This window comes from Eurosta solidaginis, chromosome 5 (assembly GCF_040869045.1).
Source record: "Eurosta solidaginis isolate ZX-2024a chromosome 5, ASM4086904v1, whole genome shotgun sequence".
Lineage (NCBI taxonomy): Eukaryota > Metazoa > Arthropoda > Insecta > Diptera > Tephritidae > Eurosta > Eurosta solidaginis.
The window spans coordinates 43,912,574-43,937,570 of NC_090323.1; the positions used below are offsets into that span (position 1 = coordinate 43,912,574).

The 24,997-nt window shown below is 40.1% G+C and overlaps 1 protein-coding gene across 1 annotated transcript in view; it reads left to right on the forward strand.

Moving 5' to 3' along the window:
• ash1 (histone-lysine N-methyltransferase ash1) overlaps window positions 1-24,997 on the forward strand; it is a 112,212-nt gene that overhangs the window by 24,888 nt on the left and 62,327 nt on the right. The window contains exons 2-3 of the mRNA XM_067789050.1: window positions 15,015-15,130; window positions 15,205-16,074. Coding sequence (XP_067645151.1) covers window positions 15,035-15,130; window positions 15,205-16,074 — 966 coding nt within the window. The 5' untranslated portion in view covers window positions 15,015-15,034. The remainder of the gene's footprint in view (window positions 1-15,014; window positions 15,131-15,204; window positions 16,075-24,997) is intronic.

The window sequence follows — 24,997 nt, forward strand, 5'->3', positions numbered from 1 at the left end:
CTGCATCCGGCAAAGGACCATCATCATCGATAACACTCCCCAAAGCCTCAGGGAGTGTCCACAACAGACGATAGTAGACTAACGTGGAAAAGCATAGTTAATCATAAAGAAAGCAAGGAAATTATCAGAGAAGTAACTATTAATGAAAGAACGTACAGAATTAGTGATGAAATCGATAAGACCTAAATCAATTCTTTGTTGAAAGTATTAATGATTTAAATATGAACATACAGATAACTGATCAGGAATCCTATCCTATTCTGAAGATATTAGCCAGATTGTCCGAAAACTCAAAAGAAAAATTGGTGGTAGATAGTTAATATTCGAGGGAGTAATTAAAGACTCTGTCAAATTTATTTGTTATTTTATTCGTTAGGTAATCGAAAATATAAAACAGCCATTGAGTCGGTTTTTCTTGGATGAGGTAATGGTAGAAATTGGATTACCACAAGCATCGGTATTGGCCCTGGTCCTATTCTACATATGTATATATAAATGATATATTTTCGGCGTTAAAACATAGTAAAATAAGGCTGTTTGCGGATGATGCATTACTCGAAGCTAGTAAAACGGATATCATGTTAGCTAGGAGCAAAATGCAGAAGGACATGAACTCGCTGTACAGGTGGCTTTGTACAATAAGCTGAAACTTAATGTTAAAAAAACCAATTTTGTGGTCATATCCAGAGTAATAAACAAAGAATCTCATAAGATCGAGGTAAAAACAGTGAACTCATCCATTAACGAAGTTAAAACTATCAAATACTAAGTGGCTCAGATTGATAATAAAATAAAATCTCCCATGGTACACAAAAGAACTTTTGAGGTTAAAAAACCAACGAAACAAAGCGCATAAAAATTTTAAGAAAACTGGATCATCTGACGACGAAACCAAATTTGCTGGGTGCAGGAAGAAATTTGAATGCCTATCCAAGTTCCTACATGATAAAAATATTAATTCGCTTGAGACTAACATAAAAGCCAACCCTAAATCTTTTTGGGTTTTTGTTAACTCAAAACGAAAATATAACGGCATGCCGAAATCAATGGAGTTTGGAGGCAAAGTTGCTTCCTCAATACAGGAAGCATGTAAGCTCTTTGCTGACTTCGTCGGGTCGGTATTTAACAGGTTCCGAACAGTTAGTACGTCACATGATAAATCTGCCATAATGGAGTTTGTAAATATTGGTCAGTTCACGATTACAGAGGACGAGGTCCTGGAGTCTCTCATGAACCTTGATGTATCTAAGTGATACGATCTTCCGCCACCCTTGTTCTTAAGGAGCTGTGCGGTTTCACTTTATTCGCCTCTTACTAAAATCTTTAACAAGTCCCTTGAATGTGGTAATTTCCTTGACGAATGGAAAGTGGCATTCGTATCGCCAATTTATAAGTCTGGCCCTCGAAACAAGGTATACAACTATCGACCCATTGCTAAGCTATCCATCATCCCAAACCTGCTGGACAAAATTGTAAATGACCAGCTATTTGCAGCTTTTAAAAACTATATTGTCCCTCAACAACATGGTTTTTATCCAGGGAGATCTACCAGCACAAATCTCGCCATATTTGTAAATTTTGTGGCTAATGCGATTGAGAACGGCGAACAAGTGGACACTGTACACTGATTTCGTAAAAGCTTTCAATAGTCTCAATCACATTCTATTACTTAATCAACTTGAGAAACTCGGAATCCACTCCATCGCTCTAAGTTGGCTTGAAGCGTATCTCCAAAACAGGAAATTAATAGTAAAGATTTGCAGCAATCTCTCCAAGCCTATAATGGACCTCTCTGAAGTTGGCAAGACAACTTTTACGTGGAAAAAAATTACCTATTGGGAAAATTGCCGTGAATTTGCCGTAATTTAGCCGTGAAACAAAAAAATTTGCCGTGGCCATATTTTAGAAAATACAGGGTGGCACGCTAACTTCACGTGAAGTTAGCGTGCCACCCTGTATTTTCTAAAATATGGCCACGGCAAATTTTTTTGTTTCACGGCTAAATTACGGCAAATTCACGGCAATTTTCCCAATAGGTAATTTTTTTCCACGTAAAAGTTGTCTTGCCAACTTCAGAGAGGTCTATAATGGTTACATCAGGTGTCCCACAAGGTATTCATATGGGCCCTTTACTTTTTTCTTTATTTATAAATGACATCAGCCAATGTTTTAAATTTTGTAGTTGCTTGATGTACGCCGATGATCTAAAACTTTATTACAGAGTTAAACACATTAGCGACTGCCTAGAGCTACAGCAAGACATCTTGAAATTGATAAAATGGTGTAATAGTAACGGTCTTTTCTTGAACTTCTCCATTCTCCGCATGCATACTGAACAGCTATTTAACGATAGCGACTCATTCAATCGTACAACTACTGTGAAGGATTTAGGAGTATACTTAAACTCGAAGCTTAGGTTCGACTTTCATAGAAAGTACATAAGCAGTGCTGCTAATTCCAAACTCAGCTTTCTCAAACGTAATACCAAAGACTTTTGTGATCCTCTAACGCTGAAAAGTCTTTACATTAGCCTTGTAAGATCCGTTTTGGAATATGCCTGCATCATTTGGGACTCAGAGTTCGTCACAAATTCCAGCCGGTTAGAAAGAGTTCAAAGGAGGTTCATTAAATTCGCTCTTCGACGAATGTTCACTTTTGAATCGATGCCATCTTATAAACTAAGATGTAGAATTTTCAATATTCAGTGCCTTAATAGTCGAAGAAAAATTTGTGGTATTCTCTTTGTCCAAGAGATTTGCGACCTTTCTATGCTAGAGGTTTACGCCGATCACTTTATCGGCGGGGGCGCGCCGGCGTACGCCGGTTTTCTTACTTTAAAAAGCTTGATTTTTCTATTTAAAAAAAAAATAGTATTTAGGAAAGGTTTTGTTTGTATGTATTTAAGGAAATCAACGTGTTGGCCATTTCGGAAAGATCCGGGGTTTTTGCCTCAAGATCTCGCAGACCGTTCAAAAATTTTCAGGAGTACCTCCTTGCGGAGGGATTGTCCCTCGTTCACTTACTCCAGAGAGGCTTCGGCGACTTGCGGTTGCTATTAATGGTCTATTAATACTCATGACTCTCGTGGCACAGGGCGCATCCAGTTCTTTCGGCTGTTTTTAAGAGCTACAATTCCCGATGTGCGAACAGTAGCAATCCCGACCACCAGTCGCTACCACGCCTCCTGACTCTCACACGATATGCCAGCACAGAATCTATAGGACTGCGACTTCGAACTCATACCTTCGTCGACGTCATTTTCCTAGAAGCTCTAGGTGTAGCTCCGAACCCTTTCCAACGGATGCTTTTGTCGCGCTATGCTGCCGAGTTACACCAGAGAAAAACCTTGAAACGTTAGAGAGTGACCATTATGGATGACCGCGTAGCTTCAGTTTTCAGACTGGTTCGACTGTCCACTACGTTAGGGTAGTAGCACACACGGTCATTATTTCGACTGTCTTGGGAAAGCTTTTGCTTCACCACTTTGAGTGTTCTTGCGAAGGACAAAGCCTCACCTCGTAAATACATATGTATATGTGCCTACGTATTCACATTTGTAAAAGGAGCCGTAACGTGTAGGTGATATTTAAACTTGTTTTATAGGCTATAATCAATGTGATTCACTCCAAGGGACTAGTTTTGGATAGGGCCGCCATCTTTATGTCAAACCGGGAGACTTGGGTGTTGAAGGATGAAGTGTGAAAATTTAAATTAACATTTCAGACGCTATTATATAGTTTTGAAAATAAACAACCGATTTTTGAATGTAAGCCCAAATGATTTTTCAAAACCTTCTCATACGTACATACATATATCCTCAACTTAAGTATGAGGTAAGAATCATTTCAAAGGAGTGTATATGCCCCTAGAACCTACTAAAGGATTTTGCATCACTGATTTGGCTTATTCTTTCAGCCAATCGCAATATAAAATTTTTTTAAAAAATCGGCACCTTTTTTGCTTTTTTTAACATGGTAGCGTGCTCCGCCTGGGTTCGCACCCCGGGCAAAAAGCAACATCAAAATTTTAGAAATAAGGTTTTTCAATTAGAAGAAAATTTTTCTAAGCGGGGTCGCCCCTCGGCAGTGTTTGGCAAGCGCTCCGGGTGTATTTCTGCCATGAAAAGCTCTCAATGAAAACTCATCTGCCTTGCAGATGCCGTTCGGAGTCGGCATAAAATATGTCCCGTCCCGTCCGGCCAATTTGTAGGGAAAATCAAGAGGAGCACGACGCAAATTGGAAGAGAAGCTCGGCCTTAGATCTCTTCGGAGGTTATCGCGCCTTACATTTATTTTTTTTTTTAACAACATGAGGACGCCTTGGGTAATTTTATTTGAATTCATTGTTCATTATTTTTTGGAAAAATATGCAAAGTGAGCATATAAATTTATTATATACCTTTTCTTTTAGTGTTTTGTTTTAATAACTTGGTGATGCAAAGTCCGTGACATCAAAAATGTCTGTTTTTTTAAAATAACTTTTGAACAGTCAGAAAGAGTTAAATTTCTCAATTAGTTTCTTATAACTGGCAGTGATGCGCATCCGTTGATACTACTTTCCATCATATCCGACCAACTTTCGACATGAACAATAAATGGCCTAAACAGTCTTAAACGAGAAGAAAATATATTAACGCGGCGGACGCCGCCGCCGCCGCCGCCGCGCCGATATTTTTGACATTCGGCGGCGGCGTACGAAAAACGATCCTAATCGGCGGCGGCGGCAGCGTTTATCGGCGGCGTATATCTCTATTCTATGCACCTGAAAGGTGTCATAAGGGACAAATACTACTTTCAAACGCGTAGAACGAATTTTGCAAATAATGAACCTATTCACAGAATGATTTCCTTATCTCACTGTTTGCAATCATGCCGATTTTAACTCATGTAAAGGACATTTTAAAGCTGATGTTGTTGACTACTTTCTTTTCAATTAATATGTTCCGGTATTCCTATTAATATATAAATGTTTGTACATACATATATAGGGCGTAGGTAATTATTTATAAAAATTTTTGTTATTATGTCGTTGTAATTTTAAATTGTTACCATATATATATATTTTTCTATTTCATTAATTTTTATCTAAGTTGTTACATATCTGTGAAGACTATATCCGGTAGATAAATAAATAACAAAAAAAATTAATGATAATATTGATTATATAGTTCCCAAAACTGGCAAAAAAATTGGTTTTTGGAAGAGATCATGTGAATTTATTAATAGAAAAGTCATGTTGAAAGTGTATAGATCCAGCATAGAGCGGCATTTCATATATTGCCCCGTATATTCTTTATTGCCAATGCAACTCAGGTATACAAGCTACAAGTTATGCAAAATAAAGGTATGAGATTTATACTAAACATGAGGTACGATACTCCCATTAAAAACATGATCAAAGCAATAAATTGGTTGAATGTAAAACAGCTAATATTCATAGTAAGAAATTAGTATTTAGTATCGAGCACGGTGGATTACCAATATACCTCATCGAAAAGCTTATTTGTATATGTGAATGAAACACATTCATACGAAATCATGGAAAACAATAATTTTAGATTGCCTCTTTTCAAAACAGAAATGGACAAGCAAATAATATTTTACAAAGGCCTGCAATATTTCAATAAACTTTCTTATCAAATAAAAAGTATTAATAGCTTGAACACTTTTAAAAAATGTTTATTGGAGCATTGTAAAACTCTCCCAATAAGATACGGTTTTATACTCAGTTGAGCAGAGCTCACAGAGTATATAAAGTTTGATTGTATAACGGTTGGTTGTACATATATAAAGGAATCGAGATAGATATAGACTTCCATATATCAAAATAATCAGGATCGAAAAAAAAATTGATTGAGCCATGTCCGTCCGTCCGTTAACACGATAACTTGAGTAAATTTTGAGGTATCTTGATGAAATTTGGTATGTAGGTTCCTGAGCACTCATCTCAGACCGCTATTTAAAATTAACGATATCGGACTATTACCACGCCCACTTTTTCGATATCGAAAATATCGAAAAACCGAAAAATTGCGATAATTCATTACAAAAGACAGATAAAGCGACGAAACTTGGTAGATGAGTTGAACTTATGACGCAGAATAGAAAATTAGTAAAATTTTGGACAATGGGCGTGGCACCGCCCACTTTTAAAAGAAGGTAATTTAAAACTATTGCAAGCTGTAATTTGGCAGTCGTTGAAGATATCATGATGAAATTTGGCAGGAACGTTACTCCTATTACTATATGTACGCTTAATAAAAATCAGCAAAATCGGAGAAGGACCACGCCCACTTTTAAAAACAATTTTTTTTTAAAGTAAAATTTTAACAAAAAATTTAATATCTTTACAGTATATAAGTAAATTATGTCAACATTCAACTCCAGTAATGATATAGTGCAACAAAATACAAAAATAAAAAATGAATTTCAAAATGGGCGTGGCTCCGCCCTTTTTCATTTAATTTGTCTAGGATACTTTTAACGCCATAAGTCGAATTAACCAATCTTTTTGAAATTTGGTAGGGGCATAGACTTTATGACGTTAACTCTTTTCTGTGAAAATAGACGAAAACGGTTGATGCCACGCCCAGTTTTTACACACAGTCGTCCGTCTGTCCTTCCGCATGGCCGTTAACACGATAACTTGAGCAAAAATCGACATATCTTTAATGAACTTAGTTCACGTGCTTACTTGAACTCACTTTATCTTGGTATGAAAAATGAACGAAATCCGACTATGACCACGCCCACTTTTTCGATATCGAAAATTACGAAAAATGAAAAAAATGCCATAATTCTATACCAAATACGAAAAAAGGGATGAAACATGGTAAGGTAATTGGATTGTTTTATTGAAGCGAAATATAACTTTAGAAAAAACTTTATAAAATGGTTGTGACACCTACCATATTAAGTAGAAGAAAATGAAAGAGTTCTGCAGGGCGAAATAAAAAACCCTTAAAATCTTTGCATCCAACAGATGATGTTCTGGGTCACCCTGGTCCACATTTTGGTCGATATCTGGAAAACGCCTTCACATATACAACTACCACCACTCCCTTTTAAAACTCTCATTAATACCTTTAATTTGATACCCATTCGTACAAACTCATTCTAGAGTCACCCCTGGTCCACCTTTATGGCGATATCTCGAAAAGGCGTCCACCTATAGAACTAAGGCCCACTCCCTTCTAAAATACTCATTAACTCCTTTCGTTTGAACCCATATTGCACAAACGAATTCTAGAGTCACCCCTGGCCCACCTTTATGGCGATATCTCGAAACGGCGTCCACCTATAGAACTAAGGATTACTCCCTTTTAAAATACTCATTAACACCTTTCTTTTGATACCCATATTGTACAAACAAATTCTAGAGTCACCCCTGGTCCACCTTTATGGCGATATTTCGAAAATGCGACCACCTATACAACAACCACCACTCCCTTTTAAAACCCTCATTAATACCTTTAATTTGATACCCATATCGTACAAACACATTCTAAAGTCACCCCTGGTCCACCTTTATGGCGATATCTCGAAAAGGCGAACACCTATAGAACGAAGGCCCACTCCCTTTTAAAAATACTCATTAACACCTTTCATTTGATACCCATATCGTACTAACAAAGTCTAGAGTCACCCCTGGTCCACCTTTATTGCGATATTTCGAAACGGCGTCCACCTATAGAACTAAGGCCCACTCCCTTTTAAAATACTCATTAACACCTTTCATTTGATACCCATGTCGTACAAACATATTCTAAAGTTACCCCTGGTCCACCTTTATGGCGATATCTCGAAAAGGCGAACACCTATAGAACTAAGGCCCACTCCCTTTTAAAAATACTCGTTAACACCTTTCATTTGATACCCATATCGTACTAACAAAGTCTAGAGTCACCCCTGGTCCACCTTTATGGCGATATTTCGAAACGGCGTCCACCTATAGAACCAAGGCCCACTCCCTTTTAAAATACTCATTAACACCTTTCATTTGATACCCATATAGTACAAACATATTCTAAAGTCACCCCTGGTCCACCTTTATGGCGATATCTCGCAAAGGCGAACACCTATAGAACGAAAGCCCACTCCCTTTTAAAAATACTCATTAACACCTTTCATTTGATACCCATATCGTACTAACAAAGTCTAGAGTCACCCCTGGTCCACCTTTATTGCGATACCTCGAAAAGGCGTCCACCTATATAACTAAGGCCCACTCCCTTTTAAAATACTCATTAACACCTTTCATTTGATACCCATATCGTACAAACCCATTCTAGAGTCACCCTGGTCCACCTTTATGGCGATATCTCGAAAAGGCGACCACCTATACAACAACCACCACTCCCTTTTAAAACCCTCATTAATACCTTTAATTTGATTCCCATATCTTACAAACACATTCTAGAGTCAACCCTGGTCCACCTTTATGGCGATATTTCGAAACTGCATCCACCTATAGAACTAAGGCCCACTCCCTTTTAAAATACTCATTAACACCATTCGTTTGATGCCCATGTTGTACAAACAAATTCTAGGGTCACCCCTGTTCCACCTTTGTGGCGATATCTCGAAACGGCGTCCACCTATGGAACTAAGGATTACTCTCTTTTAAAATACTCATTAACACCTTTAATTTGATACCCATATCGTACTAACGCATTCTAGAGTCAACCCTGATCCACCTTTATGGCTATATCCCTAAATGGCGTCCACCTATAGAACTATGGCCCACTCCCTCATAAAATACTCTTTAATGCCTTTCATTTGATACACATGTCATACAAACACATTCCAGGGTTTCCCTCGGTTCATTTTCCTACATGGTTATTTTCCCTTATGTTGTCACCATAGCTCTCAACTGAGTATGTAATGTTCGGTGACACCCGAACTTAACCTTCCTTACTTGTTTTCTTTATTTTTGCATGACATATACGGCAGTGGAGCGCGGAAAGGGAAAGGTAATAGAGAAACCAGCAAAATACAATTCATCCGGACTCAGAAGATCAGTCGCCACCTGTCAGAGCGTGCCTATCTATAACAAATTTCTCTGGAATTCGGTATTTTCAGCCGATAATTGATGTGCTTTTTGGAATCACTTGCATTCAGACAGCTTTAAAATAACAAGTATATCGAAAATAAGCCCAAACAAAAGTTGAAATAGGGGGGATTGCAAACACGTCCTCTTCAGCCTCCCAATATATGTCGAGCTGATCGGAACCTTCATGTATTTCGATAGCGTTATTACTAAACAAAGTAGGTGGTGATTGGAAACACGTCCTTTCCAACTTCCCTTAAAAGAGTGGCTCCCAGACTCGTCCGTTTGTTATGCTAGTACATATGCTGGTCGGAATCACTTGGCATTGATGGTGATAGCCGTAATAATAAATAATTTAAAATTAAGTTATTTTTACAGAATGCGTGTAAGCCTGCAGTCTGCATCAGTACCTTATGACTGGAAAATATCAAATATTATTAAAGGCATTATAAAAGCAAAAGAACTAAGGCCAATAAACACCCTTCCCACCTTCGAAAAAATTATGAAGACTGTAGTTAAAAGCTACTTCACCACATTGAGTCCAATAATCTTTTAATAAGGGAACAGCTTTCAGGGTTAGTCACTCATATGAGACGGCAATATAGCTGGTGATTTCCCAATTAGAGAAGAATTCAATTCAAAAAAGCATGTCTTTGCTGAGTATATCGATCTAAAAAGAGGCTTCGAGACAATTGAAAAAAAAAATAATGCTTTAAAGGCTTGACGGTATAGAGAATACAGAGCTTCATTGGTTCCATATTTTTTTTACAAACCGTATGAAACAAACCGCTATCGGATCCTCAATGTTGCTACGTTGTTATTGATATTGGTCTGCCACAACGGCCGTTCTAGGCCCTAATTAATTATGTTAAGACAGACTTGAAGCATTCCAAGATAAAACTATTTGCTGACGATACTCTTTTGACAATCAGCGAATTTGTATGTAATAAAGGTCTTTAGGCCGTAAAAATAAAATAAATAATAAAATATAAAGACCCTCATATATAGTGTTAGAACGATATGACTACTGAGTGAGTAGATTCGATACTTTTCCAAAAAATACGACAGCTTTAAAATAACGAGTATTTTGTACTCGATGCTTTTTACCAAGTACTGAGTAAAGTATCGATATTTTACCTCAATATTTTCCCCCGATACTTTTCCTTGTCTATCGTTTAAGTCTAATAAGGTGTAGTTCATTACCACATTATTGTAACGAATTTAGCGAAACTCCGCTTATTTTACACCTTCTACTAATGTTCGTATCGCTAAATTGTTGAATAAATAACTCCAATATTCAGTAATGCAAATGGTATTTATTAGACTACTTTGAGTGTACTTAACATTAACTCTTATACTTCGCAACCAATAGCGTGCTTAAATCAAACTGATTCCTGACTACTCAGCTTGTGATGCTTTTATACTCTCTACCCAAATGTCTAGACGTTTCTTCTTCTACAATTCTCTACTTGGTTACCAGCTATATGCGTGTGTATTTGTATTTATAGCCTCTCGCATAGCCATATGCGTGTGCATGTGTGAGTACTACTTCGACTGATGACTACATCTGTGTGTGAGTTATCTCTTCGTTGCCTTGTATGTATGTGGGTAAACGATGATTAATGTGTTTATGTAGCTTGCTTTAATGTTTTTGTTGTTGTGCATTTACTTAGTAACAGCTTAGAGATGGTAATATTCGTCACAATATATTTAACTCAAGATATCGTGGACGCTGCTAACCTACCTTTCATTCAAAACGACCTTTTGAAAATGGTGGAATTGGAAAAGATTTCTGCATAAGATTTCTCTATAAATTTTGAATACATTTTAAAATGTAGAATGTTAAGTGACGTTTTCATCCAAATTTGTTTTTTAATTCATTCATATTAAAAATTTCATAGTTGCAAAAAAATTATGCAAAATTTATATATTTTTTAAAGCTCGGAAAAATGCTATAAAAATCATCTAAACTTTTTTGTACGTTTAAATTAAATGGCCTTAATAATTATTAAAAAAAAAGCATTAGGAAAAAACTTTCGACACCCTGTATAATCGCAATCCGCTCATATTTCGGTCACTTCTTTTGCACAGGAAGGGTGCATTTCTTGAAAACATTTACGAACAAGGTATGAAACCCCATATCTGTGGGCACACAGCTGGGTGCTTAAGCTTCCTTACTTGTTTTCTGCTCAATTTAAAATAAATGTACGATCTCATTTAAAAAATAAAATAAAAAGTTTCTTCGCTTTTGGTAGTAACCCCGAAGTACTCAATTGGATCGAGTGTACTCGATTTCTTTTACTGAGTATGAGTACTAGCATCGATACTTTGATCCGAGTATTTAACTGAGTACAGGTATCGATACTTTTTTTAAAGTTCTATCACTACTCATATAGGGTTACTGCACCCATCAGTTGATACGTTTATAGATATATTTAAAAAACGTTGAATAAAAAAATATAACAAGTGATTTTTGTTGATTTTGTTTTACACAATACTGTATGTATACACATAAGTCAGTTACACCATTCTTTCTTCAGCGGGAGGGCAACGACAGACACATTTGTTTATAGCTGTTGGGGTCATGTTCGAAAAACGTAGTACGTGTGTGTGTCTGCATTTGCAGTCACGTCGACATATTTTGTGATATCCATTAAAATGGACAGTCTTTTAACCCTTGACAAAAAACTTCACGTATATATATACATAAATGCATACATACATGCAAACGATATCAAGCATTGGCGGACAGTGATGGTATTTTCAGTGTAGGAACCGGCGGGGAATCCAACCTCTAAGTTGTAAGGATTCTCAATATCGTGAGGGATATTTATCTGTAGAATTAAAAAGAAAGAAAAATATATTCAAGTTATAATACCAACTATGTCACGACAGTCGACTCCACGTATCGGATTGACTTTAGGCCTTATCCGCAAGAGCATTCCGTGAAAGTTTGGAAGGTGTGACGGAAAGGTATAGCTATAGATATACATATTTTTATTATCATGTTAACATATTTCGATTTCACCCTCCACAAGTATCCCCTTCATTCTACTTATCATCTTTAGAAAAACTACATGCAGTTGCACAGCCTATCACATTCCTATAGAATAAAACTTCATCGTATGTCTGAAAAAGACCTCTCTGAAGTTGGCAAGACAACTTTTACGTAGAAAAAAATTACCTATTGGGAAAATTGCCGTAAATTTGCCGTAATTTATCCGTGAAACAAAAAAATTTGCCGCGGCCATATTTTAGAAAATATAGGGTGGCACGCCAACTTCACGTGAAGTTAGAGTGCCAATTTTCGAAAAGCACTTTAGAGACCAGTTAGGAAAATAATTCTTGCGCGTGAATTTGCCGTAAATTTGCCGTAGATAAGTGGCATATTTTATAAATTCGAAAAAAAATTTCAATTTTTTTTATGGTGCACCGCCAACTTCACGTGAAGTTAGCGTGCCACTTTTCGAAAACTACCTTAGAGGCCAGTTAGGAAAATAATTATTGTACGTGAATTTGCCGTAGATAAGTGGCATATTTTATAAATTCGAAAAAAAAGAATCAAATTTTTTTTTGTGTTGCACCGCCAACTTCACGTGAAGTTGGCGTGCCACCCTATATTTTCTAAAATATAGCCGTGGCAAATTTTTTTTGTTTCACGGATAAATTACGACAAATTCACGGTAATTTTCCCAATAGGTAGTTTTTTTCCACGTAAAAGTTGTGTTGCCAACTTCAGAGAGGTCCGAAAAGGACGGGTCAATGAGACAAATGTTTCGAGCTTACATGGCTACTTTGTAGCCCTCATACTCACTTAGCTGCTTTTGTTCATTACGCACCCGACTTATGTCTAGCGACAGTTCTTTTTCTGCTTTTTTCTGTAACTAATGGTAGTACCTTGCACATATTTCTCACCTACAAGCTTATAACTATGTGTGACCGGAATATTGGTACAGAGAAACTGTGGTATTCGTTTCCGTTTTAGAATTAAACGGACTTGCAGACTGAGCATACTTAAAAGTTGCTTAAGTAGTGGATCTACAGACTCATGAAGTGTTGATTAAAGAAGAAGAATTAAATCGAAGATTAAGAATCCGTGGAAAATGGCCAAGGTGGTCCCGCTACTAAAGCCTGGGAAACCAGCTAACATAGGAGAGTCATATCGCCCAATGTCTCTCCTATCGCCAGTAGCCAAGACGCTTGAATCCATTTTGCTCCCCTACTTCAAAGCAAATTTGCAGCTAGCCTCTCATCAGCATTGCTTCAGAAAACTCCATAGCACCACCACCGCGCTAAATGCCATCAGCACCCATATAAATAGCGGTTTAAATCAAAACCCCACCATAGAACAGTACTCTTTGCGCTAGACCTATCAAAAGCTTTTGATACGGTCAACCATGGCACGTTACTGCAAGACCTGGAGGGGTCTACCCTTCCCCCATGTCTTAAAAGGTGGACCGCGAATTATCTGGGTCGTCGGCAGGCATCGGTGCAATTTAGAAATGAAGCATCAAAACCAAGAAGAATTAAACAAGGGGTGCCACAGGGTGGTGTCCTATCCCCACTTTTGTTTAATTTCTACATATCTAAGCTACCTTCACCACCAGAAGGAGTTACTATCGTTTCCTACGCCGATGACTGCACAATAATGGCCACAGGCCCAGGCCCACAGATCGATGAGCTTTGCAACAGAATAAACGGCTACCTCCCTGATCTCTCCAGTTTTTTCGCCTCGCAAAACCTGGCATTATCACCGACCAAATCCTCTGCGACCTTATTTACAACATGGACGTCCCAAATGTCGACCATTTTGAACATCCACGTCGATGGCACTACCGACTGTCCTACACCCCAAAATCTTGGGTGTGACGTTTGATCAGGATCTACATTTGGTGAGCACGCAGCCGCAATTGTTCCAAAAATCCAGAGCCGTAATAAAATCATCAAATCCCTTGCTGGCAGTACTTGGGGAAAAGACAAAGAAACGCTCATTACCACATACAAAGCAATTGGCCAGCCGATTGCGTGCTACGCGTCCCCTATATGGTCGCCAAGCCTAAAAATTACCCACTGGAAGAAGCTACAGGCCTGCCAAAATACTGCTCTCAGAATCGCCACGGGCTGTCTTCTTATGTCCCCAGAACACCATCTACATAATGAGGCGAGAATACTCCCCATCAGGGAGAGAAATGATATGCTAACCAAACAGTTCCTGTTGAATACCCAGAAACCTGGGCATCCCAACAGACATCTGATTGATGAGCCAACACCGCCTAGGGGCTTAAGGAGTCATCTACGAAAGCATTTTGAGTACTGAGTACTCAGCCGTATGAAGCAATAAAAAACACAAGCAGGTCCTTGGTGAACTCCACAAACAGGCGTCGGACCTTTATGTCAGGAATTGCCCGGTGAATCCCGTACTCAAACCACAGTACCCAAAACTTGCGGAAGAGGAACGCATACTCCCTAGGGAAACGCGAGTCACTCTGGCTCAACTTCGTTCTGGATACTGTAACAGGTTAAACTCTTACCTATCCAGAATCAACCCCGACATACAAAATGTATGCCCCGCTTGCAATGTGTCTCCACATGACACCAACCATCTCTTTAATTGTAATGTGGAACCAACGCCTCTAACACCCCTTTCATTATGGTCCACCCCTGTTGAAACAGCAAGTTTCCTTGGACTCCCGTTAGAGGATATTGATAACAATTTGTGATCGACCGCAACTATTAGGTGGGGCGAAACACTGCTACAACAACAACAACAACAATCCGTAGATATCAAAAAGTTTATAGCCTGTTAATTGAGCGTTAACTAGCTCTTTTCTTTTCTAATAAATTTATGTGTTTTTCTTTTTTAATGTAACAAAAAGTACAGCGTAGATTAGGATTTACTTAAATAAAAAATTTATTAATCACGATTTCAAACTAATTAATTTTAATATATTTTTGCCATTACACAGTGTTTTTGCTTTACTAAAATATGAACAAATCGATTGATGAGCTGGGATCAGAGAATGTTTTGGCTACGAAATCGTTGGATGAAAATAAGCAAACTGAATCCGCTAGTGAAAATGAGGTAAAATCGCAGTAAAAGTAAACATCCCACAACATGACCCTTCAAATTGTTTTCTTCTTTAATTTACACTTAAGGAATCCGATACGGTCAGTGAACAATCGAGCAGCTCCTCGTCAGAAACTACAAATACACAAAATTCGTTGTCAAACACATCTAAATCAACAAATTCTAAACGTAAATCAAATTCAACATCCACAAAATCACCATCTACTGTAACACAATTTAGCGTACAACGTTCCGATGTGGATGGATTGCGTATGAAAATTTCCGCTATACGCCCCACTACTACTGCTGCTACTACTACTGCTACTATTACCACAAATTTAACAAACCCAATATCTTGTACCAAACAACCCAACCAACAAACTATCGCGACGACGACGAAGACGCCGACGGCGGCGGTGACGGCTGAAGTGAGCTACTTAGAGAGTAATAGTGAAAGTGGTGCTAAAACGAAAATGCAAAGTAAAAACATGCATTATAATAATAATTGTTTAACTAAACCATTAACTGTAAAATTAAGTAATATAAAGTTACAACGAAAAAATGTACAATCGGCAAAAGTAGGAGCGTCAGATTCTCTAGAATTACGGCATACGGGCGCTACAGTCGCACAAATAGAGTCGCGTAGTGGTGGTGCTGGTGTTACTGGTAAAACGTTGCCTGCTATTGTGGAACAAAATAATGGGAACACGACTAAAACGGTAATTGTTGGCGATGTGACAGTAGAAGAAAACGCAGTGATATCCAGTGAAATAAGCCCTTCTCTAAGTACGAACATTGGTAACGAAATAACGGCCGCGCAACATGTGACGCTTCCAATGACATTACCACTCACACAACCAGCACTTTTAAGTGACGGAACGGCGGAGTCAGGATGTTCAGAGGCTACAACTAGTGCTGAGAGGACTTTGGCTAGACGTGTTCGAGTTAAACGAAAAAAGGTAATATATATATTAATACGCTAACAAAATTTCCATACAATCAATTGACAGGCTGTTTCGCATAGTTAGCGTACGTAAAATCATATAAAAGTTAAATGAATCGATTCGTATGGATCAGCCGAAGTGCATAGGCCTAGTTTTGTTAACAAATATTACTCTATTTGTTTATAATTAATAGAAAAAGTTTTTTGTAAATTCGAAAATTTGTGCAAATATCGAAATTACCATCTGTAGGACCCATTATGTTCACAAACCCCCCCTGAATTCGAAATTCCAAAAGCTGCATCGTCGCGTTGCTCAAATGTTTCATCTCTACATATGTACATATTCGTACGCGCCAAACGGTGAGAGAACTACTGCCTCACTCATTCTCAGTTCAAATAAAATATTGTTTCCCATTGTATTTAATTAGCGAGCTTTGCCCATATTGCTTTATACAATGGTTTTTGTAATTGATATTAGAGAAAAATTGTAAGTTTACAAACGGCGATGGTTACTAGGGCATGTTTCTGAATTTCACTTCTTCATCAGCTAGCTTTTCGGAAGCTGAGCGTTGAACTCGAATCTCCAACATTCATATCAGTGCAAGCCTTTTAGCTGCTAAGCCATATGAATGTCCCGTTGTTCGCTGTACAATTGGTCTCTAAGAGTTGCCTTTTTGTTTATATTCCTTTTGATCACCATGTAGGCACATACACTCTGTATATAGTTTATTCCTAATGGTGTGGATATGATTTTTAGGCGCGCTTTTGAAAGCTTAGTAACATTTGTTCGGATTTTTACAGTATTTGTTTTTAATACTTCCGCTGTTACTATTATATCAATATGATCATATGTATTTAATTAGCGAGCTTTGCTCATATTGCTTTATACAATGGTTTTTGTAATTGATATTAGAGAAAAATTGTAAGTTTACAAACGGCGATGGTTACTAGGGCATGTTTCTGAATTTCACTTCTTCATCAGCTAGCTTTTCGGGAGCTGAGCGTTGAACTCGAATCTCCAACAATCAGTGCAAGCCTTTTAGCTGCTAAGCCATATGAATGTCCCGTTGTTCGCTGTACAATTGGTCTCTAAGAGTTGCCTTTTTGTTTATATTCCTTTTGATCACCATGTAGGCACATACACTCTGTATATAGTTTATTCCTAATGGTGTGGATATGATTTTTAGGCGCGCTTTTGAAAGCTTAGTAACATTTGTTCGGATTTTTACAGTATTTGTTTTTAATACTTCCGCTGTTACTATTATATCAATATGATCATATGTATTTAATTAGCGAGCTTTGCTCATATTGCTTTATACAATGGTTTTTCCATTGTTGCCACTTACCTATATTGGTCTGTACCAAAACCCTTAAAAAATTGTTCTAAAATAATTGTTAGTGCACAAAAAAACTTTAAAGAGAAGTAATAACTTAACCGGCCTTTTTTTTGACAAATTTTACTTACACGTAAATGCATAGGTCTTTATTTAACAGATTCTTTGTTTTTTATTTTAGTTGCTTTCAAAAAAACATGAAATCACAAATAATGAGTCAACTTTGTTCAAACTCACTAAATTTCTTATTTTATTTTATTATATTATCTCTTATTTCAACATAGTTTATTATTATTTAAATGCAACTTGATTGAAATGGAAAATTTCACGTTGTATATTAAACGAAAAAAAGAACGACCCAAAAACGTTTTCGATTTTAGGTCGAAATATTGCACAGGCCGTATATTACTCTCTATCTATATATTAATACGCTAACAAAATTTCAATACAATCAATTGACAGGCTGTTTCGCATACTTACCATACGTAAAATCATATAAAAGTTAAATGAATCGATTCGTATGGATCAGCCGCAGCCGCTTCCCAAGGCAGTCGGTTCTATGTACCGGAGCGACTCGGAATTTTTCGCGACCAAGGACTGTCATTTCAGTGTAACCTCATTTAATTTGTGGCGTCCCTCCCAAAAATTGCCATCCTCCCAGCAGCTCCTTGCAGCGGGACTGATCCATATTCTCTTGCTCCGGGAAGGTATCGAATCCAATCCTGGTCCGTCTCCTGACCCCGGGTCCTGAGAAATGATTTTGCTGCATCTGCCGGAAAATAATCTTTTTAGGACGGTCATACACTGTTCAGTGTGTCTCGTGTAAGGGATGGTTGCATCGGACAGGTTGTTTTGGGCTTGATCCCAAAACCCGACGTCCACGTAACTTTTATAAATCTTTTGTGGCTCCTTGCTGTTCACGTCCAAGGACGTCCCGTAGTCTACGCCTTAGAGTGACACGCGTTTCCCTGGGGAGTATGCGTTCCTCTTCCGCGAGTTTTGGATACTTTTCTTTAAGTACTGGATTCACCGGGCAATTCCCGGCATAAAGGTTCGATGCCTGTTTATGGAGTTCACCAAGGACCTGCTTGTGTTTTTTCACTTCATACGGCTGGGTTCTCAGGTGCCGTATTTCCTCAAAATGCTTACGGATATGACTCCTTAAGCCCCTAGGCGGTGCTGGTTCATCAATCAGATGTCTGTTGTGATGCCCAGGTTTCTGGGTATTCAACAAGAACTGTTTGGTCAGCGTCTCATTTCTCTCCCTGATGGGGAGTATTCTCACCTCATTATGCAGATGGTGTTCTGGGGACATAAGAAGACAGCCCGTGGCGATTCTGAGAGCAGTATTTTGACAGGCCTGTAGTTTCTTCCAGTGGGTAGTTTTTAGGCTTGGCGACCATATGGGTGACGCGTATCACGTAATCGGCTGGCTAATTGCTTTGTATGTAGTCATGAGCGTTTATTTATCTTTTCCCCAGGTACTGCCAGCGAGGGATTTGAGGATTTTGTTACGGCTCTGAATTCTCGGAACAATTGCGGCTGCGTGCTCACCAAAATGTAGATCCTGATCAAACGTCACACCCAAGATTTTGGGGTGTAGGACAGTCGGTAGCGTAGTGCCATCGACGTGGATGTTCAAAATGGTTGACATTTGGGACGTCCATGTTGTAAATAAGGTCGCGGAAGATTTAGTCGGTGATAATGCCAGGTTTCGCGAGGCGAAAAAACTGGAGAGATCAGGGAGGTAGCCGTTTATTTTATTGCATAGCGCATCGATCTTTGGGCCTGGGCCTGTGGCCATTATTGTGCAGTCATCGGCGTAGGAAACGATTGTGACTCCTTCCGGTGGTGAAGGTAGCTTAGATATGTAGAAATTAAACAAAAGTGGGGGATAGGACACCACCCTGTGGCACCCCTTGTTTAGCACAATATTCAAGGGGTTGTGTAGCGCAATATATAGCTTCTCCAACCCAATTGTCAACCTCACCTTCGAGCGGCGAATCCCGTTTCACTAACAGACGAGGCTCTGGCGACCCCAAGCTCCTGATGGAACTTGGGGGTGGGGAGGGAGGGATGGCCTGAAGGTTTAATGTGGCCCATATAAATCGTTCCCGAGATGGTCGGGCCAGCACCTTAATGGTGCTGTGTTACCGGAGCGTATCGGATCTGTATCCGACAAAGGACCATCACATCGATAACACTCCCCAAAGCCTTCGGGGAGTAACTAATCGCTACAACAACAACAACAACAACAACCCCTTGTTTAATTCTCCTTGGTTTTGATGTTTCGTTTCTAAATTGCACCGATGCCTGCCGACCACCCAGATAATTTGCGGTCCACCTTTTAAGACATGGGGGAAGGGTAGACCCTTCCAGGTCCTGCAGTAACGAGCCATGGCAATTTATCTGGGTGCTAATGGCATTTAGCGCGGTGGTAGTGCTATGGAGTTTTCTGGAGCCATGCTGATGAGAGGCTACCTGCAAATTTGCTTGGAAATAAGGGAGCAAGATGGCTTCAAACGTCTTTGCCAGTGGCGATAGGAGAGATATCGGACGATACGACTCACCTATGTTAGCTGGTTTCCCAGGCTTTAGTAGCGGGACCACCTTGGCCATTTTCCATTTCTCGGGTGTGACAAAGGTGGAAAGAGACAGGTTGAAGACATGCGCTAAATATTTGAAACCCTCTTTCCCTAGGCTTTTAAGCATCGGCATGGCTATGCCGTCTGGGCCCACTGCTTTGGATGGTTTAGCACGACCAATGGCGTCCTCAACCTCTTTAGCGGTGATGGTGATTGGTGACGCGCTGAATTTGTGTTTATGTGCGTGTCTTCTCCCCCCCCCCCCCCCCCCCCCCCCCCCCCCCCCCTCTTTTCCGGCAGCAATCCGGTACGTCAGGGAAACAGACTCTTAGTCCCTAACCCCGTTTGGACCGTTTGCCAGCACAGAATATATATGTTTGCGACATCCGCCCAATGCAGCTCTTGCCTTGGGCGGTGCCACTTTCCTAGATGTTCTGGACTCCGCGACGGCAACCCCCCGACGGGTTTCATTGCGCCATGTTGCCAGGTCGCAAACCCCAATCTACCGGGTACCCCAATGCTTGCCCAAAGACACCCAGTCCCAGGGCCACAACAGCAGTTGCGTCCTGGCCTTCCTCAACCCAGGCGTAGTCACCCGTCACTTACTCCCAGAGTGGCGACGTCTCCCCCTATGCACTTCAGAATTCTGCAGTTAAACTGTAATGGACTAACTGGGAAGATCACGGAGATAGTTGATTTCATGAAGCGGCACAACATCCGCATTGCTGCGATTCAAGAGACTAAACTCACAACTAGATCTGCACTGCAAACCTGTTCTGGGTATAATGTCCACAGAAGTGATCGCATGAGCGGAAATGGAGGCGGCCTCGCGTTTATTATACACCAATCTGTGCAATATCATATATTTAATCCTGGCATCGACCGCAGGGACAATGTCTTAGAACGTCAAGGCCTATCTGTCCGGTCAGGCGATGCAAACCTAGAAATCATCAACATCTACATCCCTCCTTCCACCTGTTGCCCCAGTGGATACCGCCCTAATATTAGTGCCTTACTCACTGGCAACAATAGCATTATCTTAGGCGACTTTAATGCCCATCACGATCTATGGCATTCAAACTTGCGGGCGGACAGTAGGCGTGAGATGTTGGCGGATCAAATAGAAGAAACGACGTTCTGCACAATAAACGGAGACGCCCCCACATGTATGGTAGGAAGCTGTCACAGTTCGCCGGATATCTCAATCGTGAGCGCAGAACTCGTAAACTGCGTCAACTGGCATCCGATGGTAACATTGGCATCCGACCACCTGTCTATACTTATTTCGTTCGAGCGTACCGCCGACTTCATCGTTACAGAAAAACGCACTTTCATAAACTTTAAAAAAGTAAAGTGGGAGGAATACAAATCTTTTACAGACAACCTCTTTGCTGCCCTCCCTATCCCGACTGATGCCCGCCAAGGGGAGCGTGCTTTCCGCAAGGTCATTGAATCCGCCTCGGCACGTTTCATTCCCGCCGGGAGAATTCCCGAAATTTGGCCCCACTTCCCGGCGGAGGCCGCAAATTTAGCGAGAGAACGTGGCCTTATAAGACAGCTCGACCCAGGCGACCCTCAAATAAGGGATATAGACCAACGCATCAGATTGCTTGTGGATGAACACAAGCGGGCGAAATGGCAGGAGCACCTAAGAGGTTGTAACCTCTGTGCCGGTGTGGTTAAACTTTGGTCCACCGTAAAGTCCCAATCGAATCCGTCTAAGTACAATGACAAAGTTTCCATCGCCTTCGGCGATAAAGTGCTGTCGGATTCGAAAAAATGCGCGAGCGCTTTCTGCCGTCAATATGTAATGCATTCTACGGTCGACAAAGATAGACGGAGGGCCAACAGACACACACATAAACATCAGCGCGTCACCAATTACCATCACCGCCAGAGAGGTTGAAGATGCCATTGGTCACGCTAAACCATCCAAAACAGTGAGCCCAGACGGCATTGCCATGCCGATGCTTAATAGCCTAGGGAAAGAGGGTTCCAAATACTTAGCACATGTCTTCAGCCTGTCTCTTTCCACCTTTGTCATACCCGAAAAATGGAAAATGGCCAAGGTGGTTCCCATACTAAAGCCTGGGAAACCAGCTAACATAGGAGAGTCGTATCGTCTGATATCTCTCCTATCGCCAGTAGCAAAGACGCTTGAGCGGGATTCAAGGGGTTGTGTAGCGCAATATATAGCTTCTCCAACCCAATTGTCAACCTCACCTTCGAGCGGCGAATCCCGTTTCACTAACAGACGAGGCTCTGGCGACCCCAAGCTCCTCATGGAACTTGGGGGTGGGGAGGGAGGGATGGCCTGAAGGTTTAATGTGGCCATATAAATCGTTCCCGAGATGGTCGGGCCAGCACCTTAATGGTGCTGTGTTAGCGGAGCGTATCGGATCTGTATCCGACAAAGGACCATCACATCGATAACACTCCCCAAAGCCTTCGGGGAGTAACCTAATCGCTACAACAACAACAACGCTTGACGCCATTTTGCTCCCCTACTTCCAAGCAAATTTGCAGCTAGCCTGTCATCAGCATGGCTTCAGAAAACTCCATAGCACCACCACCGCGCTAAATGCCATCAGCACCCAGATAAATTGCGGTTTAAATCAAAAGCCCCACCATAGAACAGTACTCGTAGCGCTAGACCTATCAAAAGCTTTTGATACGGTCAACCATGGCACTTTACTGCAAGACCTGGAAGGGTTTACCCTTCCCCCATGTCTTAAAAGGTGGACCGCAAATTATCTGGGAGGTCGGCAGGCATCGGTGCAATTTAGAAACGAAACATCAAAACCAAGAAGAATTAAACAAGGGGTGCCACAGGGTGGTGTCCTATCCCCACTTTTGTTTAATCTCTACATATCTAAGCTACCTTCACCACCATAGGGGCTCACTATCGTTTCATACGCCGATGACTGCACAATAATGGCCACAGGCCCAGGCCCACAGATCGATGAGCTCTGCAACAGAATAAACGGCTACCTCCCTGATTTCTCCAGTTTTTTCGCCTCGCGAAACCTGGCATTATCACCGACTAAATCTTCCGCGACCTTATTTATTACATGGACGTCCCAAATGTCGACCATTTTGAACATCCACGTCGATGGCACTACGCTACCGACTGTCCTACACCCCAAAATCTTGGGTGTGACGTTTGATCAGCATCTACATTTTGGTGAGCACGCAGCCGCAAATGTTCCGAAAATCCAGAGCCGTAATAAAATCCTCAAATCCCTTGCTGGCAGTACCTGGGGAAAAGATAAACGCTCATTACTACATAAAAAGCAATTGGCCAGCCGTTTACGTGCTACGCGTCACCCATATGGTCGCCAAGCCTGAAAATTACCCACTGGAAGAAGCTACAGGCCTGCCAAAATACTGCTCTCAGAATTGCCGCGGGCTGCCTTCTTATGTCCCCAGAACACCATCTACATAATGAGGTGAGAATACTCCCCATCAGGGAGAGAAATGAGATGCTAACCAAACAGTCCTCTTGAATACCCAGAAACCTGGGCATCCAAACAGATATCTGATTGATGAGCCAACACCGCCTAGGGCCTTAAGGAGTCATCTCCGTAAGCATTTTGAGGAAATACGGCACCTGAGAACCCAGCCGTATGAAGCAAAAAAACACAAGCAGGTCCTTGGTGAACTCCACAAACAGGCGTCGGACCTTTATGTCGGGAATTGCCCGGTGAAACCAGTACTCAAAGAAAAGTACCCAAAACTTGTGGAAGAGGAACGTATACTCCCCAGGGAACGCGTGTCACTCTTGCTCAACTTCGTTCTGGATACTGTAACAGGTTAAACTCTTACCTATCCAGAATCAACCCCGACATACAAAATGTATGCCCCGCTTGCAATGTGTCCCCACATGACACCAACCATCTCTTTAATTGTAATGTGGAACCAACGCCTCTAACACCCCTTTCATTATGGTCCACCCCTTTCGAAACAACAAGTTTCGTTGGACTCCCGTTAGAGCATATTGATGACAATTTGTGATCGGTCGCGGCTGTTAGGTGGGGCGAAGTACTGCTACAACAACAACAACAGCCGCAGTATATAGGCCTATTTTTGTTAACAAATATTACTCTCTTTGTTTATAATTAATAGAAAAAGTTGTTTGTAAATTCGAACAATCACTCCAAATATCGAAATTTACTGTCGTGCACAAAAGCGCGCCATCTGTAGGACCAAGTATGTAAGTGCTCTGAAACACAAACCAACATATCATGTAACCCCACCGAATTCGAAATTCGAAAAGCGACTACGCAGTGTTGCTTAAATGTTTCACCTACATACATATGCGTACGTGCCAGACGGTGAAAGAATTAAACATGGTTTCCCATTGTTGCCACTTACCTATAGTGGCCTCTACCAAAATCCTAAAAAACTGTTCCAAAATAATTTGTAGCGTACAAAAAAATCTTAAATAGAATTAATTTTTGACCTGCCCATTTTTGTGGTAAATTTCACTTACGCGTAAATACATAGGTCTTTATTTAACAGATTCTATGTTTTTTATTTTAGTTGCTTTCAAAAAAACATGAAATCACAAATATTGAGTTAAATTTGCGCGAAAATGTTTTTGTATTTGCAGATTTAATCCTCATTTTAGATAAAGTACGTCTTATACTGAACAAAAAACAAAAAGAATTTGCTACAAAAATATAACATTAAATTTTCTATATTGTCTTTTATGCTAATTTATTTTATTATATATTCTTTTATTTCAACTTAGTTTATTATTATTTAAATGCAACTTGACTGAATCGGAAAATTCCAAGTTGTATATTAAACGAAAAGAAAACGTCCCAAAAATGTTTCTGATTTTAGGTCAAAACGGCAACCGGCATCATAGCGGCCGTATTGCATAGGCAGTATATTACCCACTATATTTATTATCAGGCTAACTTTGTTGGATTATATGCCCATTAATCGGATGCTTAGATCCCATAACCCTAATTTGTTTATGTCGCTTAAAGTTATGAGATCAATTTTATTTTAG